Raw genomic sequence first — 15939 nt, forward strand, 5'->3', positions numbered from 1 at the left:
TCATCTAATACAAGCCCCCCCCCCCCGTCATCGAGAACTCATGGTAACTCCGTAGTACCGGTAGAATGCTTATAATGCATAGGTGCATGCATACATGCGAAACCACTCCTATGCAGGTTTACATAAGGCTGCTCCGCCCGCCAATCTCCATGCTGCCCTGCCCGTCGTGCATCTCGCCGCTACGTCCAACTACAAACTCTCGATAGATGCGCTCCAGCCTGTTCCTCTCCTGAGGGCTGATGCTGGCTTGCGTAACCTCCAGCGCTTGCATCATGTGTTTCCAGCTGATGAGCACTTCCGTCTCTTTGCTCTCCTTCCCCTTTTCGTTGTTCTCTAGCCCGCCGTTGTCCGCGCCCTTTTGGGCCATCTTCGCCTGCCTCCTTGCCGCCTTGATTTCCCCAAGCTTGGCTGCGATGGCCGCATTTTCTGCCAGCTCGGCGGACCGGTTGTACCCCTTCTTCGCCCGCTCCTCTGCCTCGGCCAACGCGATCTCGGCGCCGTAGCGGAACTGCAGGAAATTCCGAGGTCTCCCGGACGCATCCAGTTTAGCCCGCGAGCCAGCAGCATTACGCTTGTCGCCTGAAGACTGCAGCTCTGCGTCATTAAGGACGTCGTGGATGGCCTCCAGCTGCGCATTCGACATGAGCGCCTGCAAATCGGCACCCGAGTAACCTTCGGTACGTCTGCCCAGTTCGAGAAGACCTTCTTCCGAAGACAGGACGTCGCCATCGAGTTTGACCTTTTTGCCCAAGGCTTGTAAAATGTCTACGCGATCTTCCAGGTTTGGCAAGCCACAAAGCAAGCTCTTGTCCAGACGGCCCGGGCGAAGCAATGCAGGATCGATTAGGTCTGGCCTCGACGTAGCAGCTAGGACATAGACGCCCGACAATCCCTCTGCGCCGTCCATTTGGGTAAGGAGCTGGTTGACTACCCGGTCGGTAACCCCCGTCGAATCGTGCCCACGCTTCGGCGCAATAGAGTCGAACTCGTCGAAGAAGAGGATGCAGGGCTTTGCGGCTGAGGCCCGCTCGAAAAGATCACGCACGCTCTTTTCGCTAGCGCCGATATACTTGTTCAAGATCTCTGGTCCTTTGACCGAGATGAAATTGAGTCCGCATTCGCCCGCCACCGCGCTTGCCAAAAGAGTCTTGCCGCAGCCGGGGTACCCATAGAGCAGGAGACCCGAACGAAGTCTGAGAGGACACTGGGCGAAGATAGGCGCGTATTTAGTGGGATATTGTAGTGTTTCTAGCAAGATCTGCCGCGTTTCCTTCAGACCACCAATCGAATCAAATTTCGTCGTAGAGGTCTGCAGGGGAACGTTGCGGAGGGAGGAGGGAGTAAACCCCTTGAGAGCACTATCGAAGTCGGCACGGCTGAGTTGAATGATATCCGACAAATTATCCGCCGGGCCCTCACTAACCGATCTTATCAACGCTTCGTTTCGAGCCCGGGAAACGAGCAGTATAAGATCTCCTGGCATGTACCCATCTGTCTCCCCTGCCAGGTCAAGAAAGTCGAGCTCCGGGTCCAAGAGAAAGCCGTCTAATTCGGGTTTGGTGATCGAATTGCTCCGACTGTGCTGGCTCGGCCCGTCCATCCAGCCGCCAGCATCATCCCCGGATACGCTCCCCCGGGCGGTGTTAGGGCGGCTCTCGTTTGACTCGGGGGAACGTTTCGGGAGAGAAGACAGAGTACGCTGGCGGACGATGGTCTCCAAGACCCGCCTGCGTGCTTCCTTGTCGGGCGCCTTCAGGTCGACAATTTCCCGAACAACGTGGCCTCCAATAATCACATTATTTAGCGATTCTTTGCCTTGGGCGGTCACGAGAAGAACTACCCCCCTATCACGCCCACAGTACTGTCGCACGATGGAGCAGATAGTTTCGCTGAGCTGTCGGCTGCGACCATTGTCGTTCCCTACCTGCAACTCCGTTTCGACTGGGCACAACTTGTCGAGATCATCGAGAACAACAAGCGACTTACCACCCAGTCTTGCACCCCAGCTGGCACGCATAAACACCCTATTCAAAGTCTCTTTTATAGTGGAAATTCTGCTTTCGTCGTTAACAAGTTTCCGACACGGAAAGTAGATGGTGTGGAACAAGAACTCGTCCCGTAATGTACGGGCCAGCGACTGTACGACAGCGGTCTTGCCAGCCCCCAGAGCGCCAGATAAGAGGACAGATGACATGTGTGAAAGGTGAGATTTTAAATTCGCCAGCAGCGAGTCAATCCCAACCAAGACCGCGTCACCCGGGGGGGTATTTTCGCCCAGTTCATCATCCTCCAACCACGCCGGAGCGGTAATCGACGGTTGGATCTCGATTGGCACCACTTTCTCAGACCCTAGATACCAGTTCAAATGCTCCTTAGAGGCTGAATCCAATCCCGTGCCGTCCAATTTCACAACACCGCCCTCCCAGCCTGGTGAGGATTCGAGACTCTGGTAAACTGGAAGCACCATTCCGTCGGTTAACGGACCACGCAGAAGGCCATGCGCCTTGTCTTTCTGGCCATAAATCTGCGATATCTTCTTAGACATCTCCTCCTTTTCGGCCTTGGACTCCCCCCCGAATTTCAAGCCGTCTGGGGACCTCGAACCGTCGTTCAAAAATGGAAACACCTTCAATCTTTGTAGGGCATTGCGCGACAACGGCGGTGGCGCTGGTTCGATCTTGAGAATCCCTCCTACAATCCCTCGACAACCGAGCATTGCGCAAAGAGGAGTGGAGAGGGCGGCGGTCTGGGTGGTGGGGGGGTCGTCCCACGGGCGCAGCTGTGCAACAACCTTCTCAGTAGCCTTCACTACGTCGGTATTGGCCGCATTTTCTTGCTGCTTCTGGGGATCCATGGGGGGTTGAAGCCCGGCTGGCTTGACAATATTGACGGCAACCCATGTAACACCTCGGAAATCGTTCGATGATAAAAGATCCCGATCGACCCAAACGTTGAGACCCTGCAGCGCGAGCTCTTCGTCAAACCATTCGTCACAAAGCTCGCGGTCTACCCCCCTTAAAAATAGGGACGGCTCTTTCTCCTCCCGCACATTCTTCTTACGGATGGTGCTGGAGCTCTTGCCGCTCCTCCTCGATGTGCCACCTACACTGCGATCCTCACGACCAGCTCTCGACGGCTTTGATCGGGTCTTTGGCGCGACGATAACTTCAGCATCGGGGGCAATCTTCACGAATGGGACGTCCGCAGGAGGGGTCGGCTCGAGCGACAGAATTTTGATGTTTGCCGTAGAGGTTGGCGAGAGGTGAAGAGTCAGGGGGTGCGGGCTAGGCGGCTGCCCTGGGGCGGAGACGTAGGTTGGATTTGGCAAGGCGCGAATTTGGGAGAGCAGGTTCAACTCCAAGAAGGTAGCGTGCAGCTCGATGATCTCCCAGTCTTCTGGTGTTAGCGGCTCGATGTTGACGGTATGCGCGAGGGGGGGGTCGATGTGTATAGTGGCCACGACTTTCTGGCCGTCCAAAAGCCCTAATGTTGCTGCTAGCGTCGCGTCCATCTCGACGCAGGCTACCTCCTGGTCTCTACCGCCGCCACGCATGGCATTTAGTCCATCACGATCGACTATCGGAGCTACCTTGCGCTTGCTGGACATTCCCGTCCACCCAACATAGAACGACCGCTGGGGTGATGGCGAGCCATTGGAATAGGACCCGTTCGCGGACGAGGGAACACGGTAACTAAGCTCGACGATGACATTTTGGACCGGCTATAGGAGAGAGTTTGGTCAATTGGGACTGTCGAGAGCTGGTCTATGTGTGGCCTGAGGAAGGGAGGGTTATCAACCACAGGGGAACTCACGGTATTGATGTTCACAAGCAAGTTAACCAGCGACGTTGGAAGATTCACTAGGCAGTTCTTCAAGTGCGTAAGGGAAATTTCAGCAGCGGTGGACGGTGCATTCTTTCGTTTGGCTGGAGCCATGCTGGCAGGTATTTTTACATATGAAGGGGCATAAGAGGTATTCGTATTGACACGGTGCGATAGGGACAGCTCCCGACTCAGGCACGGCAGGGAGATAGGCGAAGATTGGCCGTTTCGACCGACGATTTGTGATTGCCACCGCCGTAGCACGACCGCGATAACAAAACGGAGGGTGGCAGGGGCGGGACGAAAGGATGACCGATGAGAGATGGGAGTGTTGTTAAAACGTCACGCCAAGAAACACGACTCCGGCAACTTGTTGATTCCACGAGAGAATGTCGTCTTGTGCCGTGGCTGCGTGGACCGAGGCATTCCGCTCCACTACGCATTTGGATGGATGCGTAAGACTTAACCGATAAGATTAGATAACCCTTCTGCCGTCTTTTTTTTCCCTTTCGCTTATCGATATTTCCAATTGCGCTAGCCTTCCTAGGTTAGCTCAGACCAATATGTAAGACGGAAGTACATCAGGAGGTATCTAGGGACCTGTCTACGTAAGGTACCATTATGCCCACAGACACACCGCACCAGCCACGTTGGAACCCCATTAGAGCGTGTGGCTGACAAGAGGCGCGAAAATTCGCGTCAACGCGTGTTTAGGTACCAAGGTTGCTATTCCGTGGCGCCGCTGCTTGCACTTCATACCCGCTCCACCCTCCGGCCGGTCCCAGCAACGTCCAGCCTCCAACTTCCCTGATCTAACTTGGCGAAGCCTCTGCCCTGCGAACACGCAAAAGGACCCGGCACGGCTCGAAGCTTGTCGCGATCCGACCACTGCTGTCACACGCTCTAGGCATCGCGTTTCCACTTACATACACGCACACGCACAAATACACCAAGATCGATCACCGCCTGGGTAGTTGGTTGACCATGGCCCTCCTTCAATACAGAAGTATCGTCGACTACGGCGCGCAACAAGGTCAGTCTGCCAATGCTTATTCCCACCTCGACGCCTGGGCTAACACGTCTCGCCGCATCCAGCCGCCTTTGAGGAGTTCCTTGAAAAGTTTAAGACCTCGCCCGAGCAGACCCTGACCCACGCCATCGGCCAGATCAACATCTACGAGGATGACCTAAGCGACGAGTATGATTTCATGGATCAGGACGACGAGGCGCATGAACAGCGCCGGAGAGAGAAGGCCTCTTCGAAGCTGCCAAAGCACAAGTATGCCGACATAATGCAGAAACTCGCAGACCGCGCTACCGATGAAGTTTTAATAGAGCTAGACGACCTTGCTTCTGTGGGATCCCCGACATCATAGCTGCTAGCGGCCTGTGGCTAACCAGAACCAGTGGGAGGATGATAATAGCGAGGGACTGAAGCTAGTGGAGTCTGTCGAAGCAAACACTAAGCACTACGTCGAGATCGTGTCGAGAGCCATAGACAAGAAGATGCCTCCTCCGACGACTGGGGTAACGTACGGCTGGAAGCCCTACAGGCTCTCTATACCTCCCTCGCTTGCTAATGCCCGGCTAGATTCAAAGACGATGTCCTAGATGTCATAATGGAGAGGAGACAAGCCCGGAATCGCGATCTGACTGAAGCGGCCGCCAACACGAACAACCCCGATCTGCTCGAGTCGACCTTCCCGGCGCAGCTTACCAGGCGCTATACGCTCGTCTTTAAGCCGAGGACGTCTACTAAGGAGAAGCCGGTGAAAGCCCTCGCTGTTAGAGAAGTGCGGGGGGATCACCTCGGCCATCTCATTACCATCCGCGGTATTTCCACTCGGGTCTCCGACGTGAAGCCTATTGTTCAGGTGGGCGCGTATACGTGCGATCGCTGCGGATGCGAGATCTTCCAGCCCGTAAGCGACAAGCAATTCTCGCCGCTCACTAGTTGCCCATCGGAGGAATGTGAGGCGAACCAGTCCAAGGGCCAGCTCTTCCAGTCCTCGCGCGCATCCAAGTTCCTACCCTTCCAAGAGGTCAAGATTCAAGAACTAGCAGAGCAGGTTCCTATCGGCCAGATCCCTCGAACGCTCACCGTCATGTGCTACGGTAGCGCGGTCCGCCAGATCAACCCCGGCGACGTGGTTGATATATCCGGCATCTTCCTGCCCACCCCATACACCGGGTTCAAAGCGATGCGAGCCGGCCTGCTGACCGACACATATCTCGAGGCGCATCACATCACTCAGCACAAGAAGGCATACGAAGAGATGACCATTGACGACAAGTTGCAGAGGCGCATCAATAGTTATAATCAGTCCGGCAACGTATACGAGATGCTCGCAAAGTCGATCGCGCCGGAAATCTTCGGCCATCTCGACGTCAAGAAGGCTCTGCTCCTCCTTCTTGTCGGCGGTGTCACCAAGACGATGGGTGACGGCATGCGAATTCGCGGAGATATCAACATCTGCTTGATGGGCGACCCCGGTGTGGCTAAATCTCAGCTGCTGAAGTATATCTCGAAGGTGGCGCCCCGTGGCGTGTACACGTCCGGCCGCGGTTCCAGCGGCGTCGGTCTGACGGCGGCGGTGATGCGCGATCCCGTTACCGACGAGATGGTCCTCGAGGGCGGCGCTCTGGTCCTGGCCGACAACGGCATCTGCTGCATCGACGAATTCGATAAGATGGACGACAACGACCGGACCGCGATCCACGAAGTCATGGAGCAGCAGACCATCTCGATCTCGAAAGCCGGCATCTCGACCACCCTCAACGCGAGGACGTCGATCCTCGCGGCCGCCAACCCCATATACGGCCGCTACAACCCGCGCATCTCGCCGGTCGAGAACATCAACCTGCCCGCCGCCCTGCTCTCGCGCTTCGACGTCCTGTTCCTGCTCCTCGACACGCCGACCCGCGACGGCGACGCGCAGCTGGCCAAGCACGTGGCGTACGTGCACATGCACAACAGGCACCCGGACCTGTACGCGGGGGCGGCGGCGGACGGCGAGGGCGAGGCGCAGGCGAGCGTGGTGTTCACGCCGCACGAGGTGCGGGCGTACGTGGCGCAGGCGCGCACGTTCCGGCCGACGGTGCCGGAGTCGGTGACGGAGTACCTGACGCGGACGTACGTGCGGCTGCGGGACGCGCAGCGGCGGGCGGAGAAGCGCGGCCAGCAGTTCGCGCACACGACGCCGCGGACGCTGCTGGGCGTGGTGCGGCTGTCGCAGGCGCTGGCGCGCCTGCGCTTCAGCAGCGCCGTCAACCAGGACGACGTCGACGAGGCCCTGCGCCTCATGGAGGCCAGCAAGGAGAGCCTCGCCGCCCACGAGGGCTTCGCCGCCGGCGGCCGCCGCACCCTCAACGCCGCCAGCCGCATCTACAACCTCGTCAAGGCCCTCGCCGACAGCGGCGCCTGCCGCGCCGCCGACGGGGGGGATGAGGACGACGAGGACGAGGCTGGGACCGTCGAGCTGAGCATGCGCAAGGTCCGCGAGCGCGTCCTCGGCAAGGGCTTCACCGAGGACCAGTGGCTCAACGCCCTGGACGAGTACACGAGTCTAGATGTACGTGCTATTTTTTTATATCGTTTTCTTTTCCAGCAGACGTCGGGATACCGAGTCGCTAACACGCTGCGGCGCAATAGATCTGGCAGACGGCGGGCAACGGCACGAGGCTGGTGTTCATCACGGCGAACGACGACGCCGGCGATCTGGACGAGTAGCGTGTGGGGGATGGGGGTGGAGACATAGGTCCGAAATCTACCTATTTAAATAGCACGATCAGCCGTGGAGGAACGGCGTGCTCTGCTGGGCTATTCTGTAGAAGCATCCCCGAGCGGGTGCCAAACAACAATGAGTAACGGCATTACGGATCCGAGACCGGATCCGAGACCGGTTCATAGACGATGATGAAGAGTTCTTAGCTTTTGCCTTCACTTTTGATCTCGTGTTTTGCACATGCGTGTCCGGGGAGGCATCTGCCTACATCGGCCGTCGGGTACAGAAACGGGAGCAAGTTACGGTCCGAATAATTAGAAGTAGTCGATTGTTCTAGATCTCGTGCCGTACCCCGTAGATCACGAGGCGGACGATCCACAGAGCGAATATAACTAAAGGGGAGGGGTCCATGTAAGGTCCCTAGAAACTGCAGAGAACACACGTAGGTATCTCAATTGCGCCCCTATGCTCATCCGCGATTCTTCATTTCTTTTTTTTTCCTCTAAGCCGGTCTACGTGTATACGCGCTCGTTTCCGCTGCAGCTATATATTTTCCAGTTTTATACATTATACACACGGCCGCCTGGAGGCCGGTCTTGCCTCACGTGGCAATCCCTCTGGCCACCCGTCGTTAGGGGCCGGCAGATCCGTAGACGTTGTTGTCGACAGCGCCCTGCCATCGCACGCGCGCGATGGCATCTGAGACGAGCATTTCTCTCTGTCTCTCTCTGCCGCTATGGCATTCTCATGTCGTACAGGGCGACCCTTTCCATCTCGCCGAGTATGCCGCTGCCGGCGAGGGTCCACTTCTCGCTGACGGTCTTCTCGTCGACGCGCAGGCGCAGGATGCCGCTAGCGGCCCAGTACTCCATGAGCGAGCGGGCCTCGGGCTTGGTGACGCCGCGGACCTTGAGCACCTTGACGGTCTGCAGCGAGTCGAAGACGCGCTGGTCGTACTTGGCGAAGAAGGGGTCGCGCGGCGGGGGCGGCAGCCCGGCCTGCGCCGCGGCCGCCTGCTCGAGCGCCTTGTCCATCGACGGGTTCAGCATCGCGTTGCCCTTGGTGCAGACACCGACGATCGCCGCGCCGTTCGGGAACCGGGTCACGCCGCCGATCGCGTCCGTGTACAGCCGCACCAGGCTCAGGTCGTGGCTGTGGATCAGCTCGAAGGCCGGCGACCGGTAGTCGCTGACGCGCATGATGTGGCTCAGCCCGTCCAGCGTGAACAGGATCGGCGGCCGCCCCGGGAGCGTGAGTTCCTTCCAGAAGGCCTGGAATACGGGCCACGCGAATTCGGGCTCTCTCGTCACCGTCAGGAGGGAGGAGAGACTCGAGCCACGCGCTACGGTCACGGGCAGGTGTATGTGGTCCAGCTCGACCCTGAAACCGGATAGGATGTGGTGGTTGGCCTTATCGATGGCCTGGAAGAGTTTGATGATGTACATGGGCTGGGAGTACTGCTCGGAGTGAGGGATCGTCGAATATTCCGTCGCTTGCGTGGTTAATTCTTGCGCTGCACGACAAGTCAGTTATAGAATGCCCGACATCACCGTCGCATTGCCAGGCGCCCGAGGTGGTCTTCCGTACCCTCGGGGATGTTAATAACGACCCATTGATTCATGAGCCCCGCCGCCAGGGCCTGTAAGCCGAGCATACTCTTCCCGCAGGCTCTGTCCCCAGTAATAACCAGCCTCAGCGTCTCTTGCTTGCTGATGGCGTCTGAAAGTTGCCTCACCAGATCCACCGTCTCATGCCTGATCAGGGTATGCGGTGACCTGAACAAATTCCATGTCTGCGTCGGCTTGAAAGCTTCGACGGCCCTCAAGCCGTCGATCACGGCGTCCGAGAGACGGGCCACCTTGCCGACAGAATTGAAGTCCACGATATTCTCGGCCGTCAGCTCCTCGAGGCCCGGCACTTCCAAGGCATTGTTGTTGCTGAGCTGGATGCGCTTTCGGAAGGCCTTTCGCTCCCCCGGTAACGGCGGCTTGAACTTGTCGGGCTGTCGGTTCTTCTTACTCCCTAGGCTCAACTGCTTGCCAATACGGACGTGTCTCGATGATCCTCCTTCTGGCGGTTTCGGCGGGCCGGCCCGTCTCGGTAGCGAGGTGCTGAACGCGGCCGTGGGCGAGGACGAGGATGGTGCCGGGAATAGAGGCACGAGAAGCCGTCGAGAGGGCCGTGATAGACACTTCCAGCCATTCGCGCTCGCCATCGCCGGTGCGACTCGAATTTCCGGGGAATTCTCTCCCGGCAGGGGCCTGAATGTCAAGGGATCTGGGACTCGATCTCAGGAGAACTCCGACAGCAGAATCGCAACCCGAAGCGACAAGCAGCAGATCGCAGCAGATTCGGGACCCAATTAAAAATTGGCAATTGGTGGTGGGCTGTACCTCTGATAACTACATTAGCTACCAGTATGCATTCACCAAGCCACGCACCCCTGATTTACCTCACTACCGAGATGCTCAGCAATCGATAAGCGAGCAAGAAAGGAGATGAGAGATAAAAGATATCTACAAGTTCCAACTTATCGATAAGTATTTTCCCTCCAAGCATCCAAAATTTCTTGACTACCAGTTAAGCAGCAGATATCCTGCCCTAACCCATCGTCAGCAGCAACATCGCCGAACCACACCAAACCAGCCAATTCTACGACACAACCGCGGCTCTGCAATCCTACACGAGCTCCTGCCCCCCAGGCCGCGACCAGCCGGAAGAAGAATAAAGCAGGCAAACCACCGGCTCGTCCGGGCAGCACCCGTCCGCCATGGCCCCTCCGAAGCCCAAGCTCGACGTCGCCGTCAGCAAGCCGACGCCGTACACGTTCGACCTGGGACTACTACTCGCGAACGACCCGAACCCGATCTTGACCTCTGCCAGCGCCTTGTCGGACGACGACGACGACGCCGACGGTGCCACCTCCAGCGCCTCGGCCCCCGCGGGCGCGGCCGGCCTCTCGCCGGCTTCGGCGCGCCGGGAAGCCCTGCTCGCAGCCGTCGCGCGCGACGGCGCGCAGGCGCTAGTGAACCAGCTGCTCACGACGGTGCCGCTGGCGGCGACGCGGGACGGGGTGCTGCTGTCGCTGCCGGCGCCGAGCACGCCGCTGCCGCGCGAGAAGCGGCTGCCGCCGCCGAAGGAGCCGACCAAGTGGGAGCGGTTCGCCGCGCGCAAGGGCATCCGGCCCCAGACGCGCGAGCAGCGCCGCGCCAAGGCCCTGCGGTACAACGAGGCCGCCGGCCGCTGGGAGCGCACCTGGGGCTACGACAGGGCCGGCACCCACGCTCCCCGCCGCCGCGACGGCGCCGTCCCCCCGGACTGGCTCGTCGAGGTCGACGAGAAGAAGGAGCGCGAGGACAAGGAGGCGCGGGAAAAAGATAGGAGGAAGAAGAAGAAGAAGAAGGGGAAGACCTAGGCCCGGAGATGGAAAGGCAGGCTGGTGGGAATGGACGACGATGGCTCTTCGGCGACGCGGAGCGTACCGTGGGGCCGCTAGTTTGATATCCATGCATCCTGGCCCTACGAAAAATCTGCATGCGTGCGGGTACGGCGTTGGGCGTTATTCAATGCACGAGAGAAGTTGGTGGTTCGAACAGTTTCATTTATACTGGCATCGCGGGACTCCCCCACCATGTATAGTACATGTCTTTTCTCATTTCCAGATTCCAACTCCTATCGCTAGGCCTCGCTCGACTTCCGGCCTCGCTCCTTTCTCTCCTTTTCTTGCGCACAGTCTTCCGTCTTATAATAAAAGAACCATCCAAGGCAATAGTAATGCTACTACACAACACTTTAGAAGCAATGCCGTGACACAGGGGTATTTCAAAAGGACAATGTCAAGAAAGGTCAACGCGCAAGCATTGGTGGTTCCCGTGAAACGGAATTAACCGCTCGACCGGCGAGACCCGTCTCACAATATCCCAACCAGGATAGAGAGCCGAAATCCGCATGTGCTTCTGCGGGTGGGGCGAGGCGGGCACGATTAATTCGGCGCCGGCGAGCTCGGGCGACAATGGTAGAAGGCTTCAAAAAAAAAGATGAGGGAGGGTGGGAGAGAAATCGTAACAGAACGTAATGTCGTCTCAAAGAGGACCAACCACCAGAGCAGATGGCGTGGGATGCATTCAGTGACCCCCTTGTGGTATTATCGAGTCGGAGGGCGGCATACCCGATGCAGGACTAACGCCCTCCCCTTGCCCTCTAGATAGATGTGCATACAGGAGCGTAAGTATAATCGTCAAGAGAAATTCATCGGAGAAAGCGGCTTGATCGGCGAAAGCGGTCTCAGGTCTCGTTCTCCGGTCCGCTGTCGTGGTGTCTCCTGCTCGCTGTTCACAGTCAGGGATGTTGACGCAGTCGAATAGTTCGATGCCATACTCCCGTTTGAGTGGCCTGATGCCAGGGGTTTCCTCCTCACTTTTCCGTGACGCTGCTCGACCGGCGGCGCCGACAACTTGCTGCTGTCCGACGAAGACAGGTTCCGGTCTTCCTGCGTCTCGCCCCCGACTTGGTTTCGCAGATCGGAACTCAGCCCTCGAGGTATCGGTTGTCGGAACAGCATGTATTCTTCTTCGATATATTTGGCTTCGTTCTTGCACCCTTGCCAACACGACCTCCAATTGCAAACAAGGAATTTGAAGCAGAAGGCGTCGATTTTCATGCAGGGCTGGAAGCAGATACAGAGGTTTCGAAAGTCCATCTTGTTCTTTTCGGAATGTGCGAGAAGTAAGCTGAGGTGGCATGTGATCGCAAAGAGTAGGTAGTAGTTGAATGGCGATAGGTTGGAAAGCTCGTCGATCAAAAGCTGGGGCACCCTCTCCGCCCCGGCGCACTCTCGAGCGATGCGCTCCTGGGCTTCCTTCGGGAAAAGCTCGTCGGGAAGCTCGCGGAGCCAGGCCTTGAACATCGAACCGATGATATTGATATCGTAAAGGTCATCCTGCGCGAATAGGTCGACGTCGTATTCTTTCACCAGTTCAGTGAGCAGATCACACAAAGCAGATCGCGGGAAGGGGGTCCCTCTTTACCTTCATCAAACTTCCTTTGCCATTTCTTGATCTGAGGACCACTCCCAGGTACCCGATAGAGACCCTCGACCTCGGTTCCCTTGAGATTGAGATAGTCAATCGCTCTCCAGGGGAAGGCGGGCATCCAGAATTCAGTCTTGTCCCGAGAATCTTCCAGCCGTTTGGATATCCTCGTCAATCGCGTCTGCTCGACCAGGGGCAAATTTATGACCTTCAGCAAGTAGTGTTCATCGTCGACCGCATCCCTCTCGGTGGTGCTGGCACTTCGTACGCCTCTCCCAAACAATCCTTTGCTGATCATGTCGGCGGCTCGGCTACCCGAGTTTTTGAGGCCGGCGAAGAATGCGGAACCGTTACTGTCCTTATAGGAAGAAGGATGGCCCCGGTCGCGGTCTTTATCGTTTCGATGTTCTTTGTGTCCCGGTGCATCTCGAGGCGCCCTGTCGGCAGAGTGGTTCCGCGCTCCTGAATTCATCATGTGTCTGAAAGACCGCTCGTAGCCGTCTGGGTTCATGGGCGCCGTCTTCAAAGGTTGCATGCCCACCACGGACGTATCCCCCTCGGCCTCATTCAGCTTGATCGTGACTTGGTCTTTCGGGCTATGCTCATCTTTATTGTCCTTCAATGATCTGTTGCGGCCGAGGAGCGCAAAAGGTTTCGGCTTATTCTTCCTGGGCGTGTTGGAATCCTGCTCATTAGTCGATACCAATGAGACATCTGACCTGGATGGTAAAGATGGGGCTGACTTCTGATTCGGAGGATCGACAGAGGACAGGTCTAATTGGTGATTTGAACAACAAAGAATTAGCATCAGGAGATTGATATTACGTAGCGGCGCCCGCTTTGACCCAACTTAACGTACCTGAATTCTTAGAATGCTTGCTCGACGCCTTATCTGATATGACAGGATTCTCTGCGCCACGGGATATGACTTCGTCCATGCTCGTGCTTTCGGAGTGGCTATGGTGGAGCTGGTTGGCAGACCTGGTCACTTTGGTGCTAAAGTTGAAGAAACGGCTGGCGCTTCTCGAATGTTTTTCGTTTTCTCTCGCCGAACGAGCAGACGTAGTCGAGTAAGCGGACGGGGCGTGGGATGGCGGCGGTGCGGCGTTCAGGGACGGGAAGCCTGGGTCGGCGTAATGGGGGCCTTCGTGTTGGCGATGCTGAGCGATGTGCGCCTCGTCGGGGAGTTGTGGCGGCAGCTGGTATGTGTCGGCATGCGCCTGGGCCGTCTTTGCCAGGTTGAACTTGCTCAGAGGGGAGCGAGGGGACTTGGGCGACCTGGACGATGTCGACGAGACGACGTGAAGACTGCTCTCGCTGGCGAGGGTAGGGCGCGGGCTCGACCTGTCTATCTCTAAGGCGGTGGGATCGGGGAAGGTAAGGGTGGTGTTGGCATTGGCAGCGGACCGCTCGCCCACGGAATCGGAATCGTCAGACAGGGACAACGGGTTGGGGGCTGGCTTTCGGCGCATTGTGGACGGTGGTGGGTGTAGATGAGCGTTCCCCTATTCCGCCCGCTGCCCTCCAGCTCGATGACGAATCAGGGAATCTCAGGGACAGGTCTGGTTCGTGCGCTGCAGCAGGAGGACAGGCTGAATAGGGCGCCGTGGAATGCTGTATCAGATATCGGGGTGCTAGAGAAGTATCAAACCGGTCTCAGGAAGGATTGGCTGAGAGGTTGCATGGGGGATGTGCGGAAGGGCAAGGGAAATGTGTGCGATGAGGGACGCCAGCCGGCGAGCGAGCACGGTAACAAGATCGAATAAGGGCTATCTATGGGCGAGGATGACGAGATGCGGCATTGTACAAGAAAGAAAACTGGTCATAAAGAGGCGCCAATAGTTGGTAACAGGGACTATCCCAAGGAAGCCGAAGATTTTCGAGGGGGGCGGTTTGAATTGGACGAAACAGGACGGAATATCGATGATTGATGAATTGACCTCTGGGACGACGGAGAGCAGAGGGAGAGAGCGACAGGGGAAGTGGACATGCACATACGGACGTCCACCTCTGGGTTCATACATTAGAGGTACCTACCTAGGTAGGTTACCTCCTAATGTAGGTACCTGCGTGCCTACTAGGTACCTAAGGTATTGCAGGTACCCAGGCTCCAACTACCTACCAATCAAGGCTGTTGCTAGTGTACCTCATGCAGCGGCATGCGCAGCAGGTACCTACCACGGGCGTATTAAGTGCGCGGGATCTACCTACCTAGGTACCTACCTATGTAGGTAGGTACCTAGGTAGGTAGGTATCCACACGCGCTCGCCAAAATGCGAGTGTGTACATACACCCCCCCCTCGTCGCTGGTAGGGATGGGGTAGGTGCGCTACCAAGCAGGTAATGGCGTTGTTGCTAGTCGGGAAAAACTTAGAACCTTGTTTCTGAGTCCCAAGTCGCGTGTGATTCCAGGTACCAACACTTGAAGAGGTACATGGAAGGTTAGGAGGTACCCTTCATAAACCCTCAATCTCACGTCGTAGTCTGGGCACCTCAGGTAGAGATTAGGTACCTACCTCTAACCTACAGGTGGAGGTCCATAGCACAGATGCGTCCGTACGTTCTCCAACACGCCTACGCCTCCTAGGCACCTCTTAGGTACCTCTCTCTCCTCGGTACCCAAGGTAGGTTGTCAAGAGCGAGCATGAGAAGGATGCGGCGGCACCTTACTATGGATGGTTCTCTCTCGCGCGACGGCGCAGTATCTATGCAAGCCGGAATGTACAATGGGATGGCATGGGACGGCGGGTTTCGTAGGTACCCCATGCGTATCGATACGTACGGCGCAGGTACACATCGCGGGCGTCGACCTGCCCATACTTGAATCGCGCTGGCTCCATGCAGGTATGTGTAGGAGGTAGGTAGGAATCAACGTACCTAGGTATATATGTATGTTCACCCGGGCAGGTCAACGCAGGCGGTCATCTCAGGGGCGAGGCTGGCCGCACCACGGCACCAGGGTTGAAGCTAGTCCCTGCGGTGCAAAGACGTACACGTACGATGCCCTGTAATCCCTAGCACAACCACTTCAGACTATCTCATTTACGTACATGATGCAGGTGTTCTTGGGTGCAGAGATGAGACCCATTTTAGCACGGATCTCACTAATCAAATTCCCTAGCGTGTCTCCTCCCATTCTGTAGTTTCCGCGCATGATAGCGTGCATCCGTCGCTGTGGGTGCTGTGTGTGCCGTGTGTTGTTACGTAGCAGGAATACAGAATCCGGAGCGCAGTGGGATGTTTGCTGTGCCGATGTTATTATAAATGCACATATGCCTATGGCTATGCCTATGCCTAGGATGCTTCCCAATCCACCAGAACACGACGTGTCCGTTCTACATAAGACTCGGTCATAAGGTCGT

At 57.2% G+C, this 15939-nt stretch overlaps 5 protein-coding genes across 5 annotated transcripts; 2 read left to right on the plus strand and 3 right to left on the minus strand.

Moving 5' to 3' along the window:
* Window positions 1-118: 118 nt before the first annotated feature.
* On the minus strand, window positions 119-3936 carry GGS23DRAFT_593299 (AAA-domain-containing protein; the record flags this gene model as incomplete). The annotated part of the gene is made up of 2 exons (XM_051518023.1): window positions 119-3721; window positions 3814-3936. The coding sequence occupies 2 exons, from the start codon at window positions 3934-3936 to the stop codon at window positions 119-121; spliced, it is 3726 nt and encodes a 1241-aa protein (XP_051375262.1).
* An 870-nt stretch (window positions 3937-4806) lies between these two features.
* Window positions 4807-7552, plus strand: GGS23DRAFT_602863 (DNA replication licensing factor MCM7; the record flags this gene model as incomplete). Its single annotated transcript, XM_051519385.1, has 5 exons — window positions 4807-4855; window positions 4918-5177; window positions 5230-5354; window positions 5414-7394; window positions 7475-7552. The coding sequence occupies 5 exons, from the start codon at window positions 4807-4809 to the stop codon at window positions 7550-7552; spliced, it is 2493 nt and encodes an 830-aa protein (XP_051375263.1).
* A 729-nt stretch (window positions 7553-8281) lies between these two features.
* Window positions 8282-9762, minus strand: GGS23DRAFT_602864 (mitochondrial ribosomal protein; the record flags this gene model as incomplete). Its single annotated transcript, XM_051519386.1, has 2 exons — window positions 8282-9060; window positions 9135-9762. 2 exons carry the CDS (start codon window positions 9760-9762, stop codon window positions 8282-8284), a joined length of 1407 nt encoding a protein of 468 aa, XP_051375264.1.
* A 245-nt stretch (window positions 9763-10007) lies between these two features.
* On the plus strand, window positions 10008-11076 carry GGS23DRAFT_276457 (ribosomal biogenesis regulatory protein). Its single transcript, XM_051512498.1, has one exon. It carries the CDS (start codon window positions 10318-10320, stop codon window positions 10960-10962), a length of 645 nt encoding a protein of 214 aa, XP_051375265.1. The 5' UTR covers window positions 10008-10317; the 3' UTR covers window positions 10963-11076.
* Window positions 11077-11470: 394 nt separating this feature from the next.
* On the minus strand, window positions 11471-14576 carry GGS23DRAFT_615085 (uncharacterized protein). Its single transcript, XM_051520697.1, has 3 exons — window positions 13437-14576; window positions 12575-13351; window positions 11471-12512 (listed from the first exon to the last, which is right to left on the minus strand). Exons 1-3 carry the CDS (start codon window positions 14047-14049, stop codon window positions 11785-11787), a joined length of 2118 nt encoding a protein of 705 aa, XP_051375266.1. The 5' UTR covers window positions 14050-14576; the 3' UTR covers window positions 11471-11784.
* Between the last annotated feature and the right edge of the window lie 1363 nt (window positions 14577-15939).

The sequence above is a fragment of the Durotheca rogersii genome (genome assembly GCF_024521655.1).
Source record: "Durotheca rogersii strain YMJ 92031201 chromosome Unknown GGS23scaffold_3, whole genome shotgun sequence".
Classification (NCBI taxonomy): domain Eukaryota; kingdom Fungi; phylum Ascomycota; class Sordariomycetes; order Xylariales; family Xylariaceae; genus Durotheca; species Durotheca rogersii.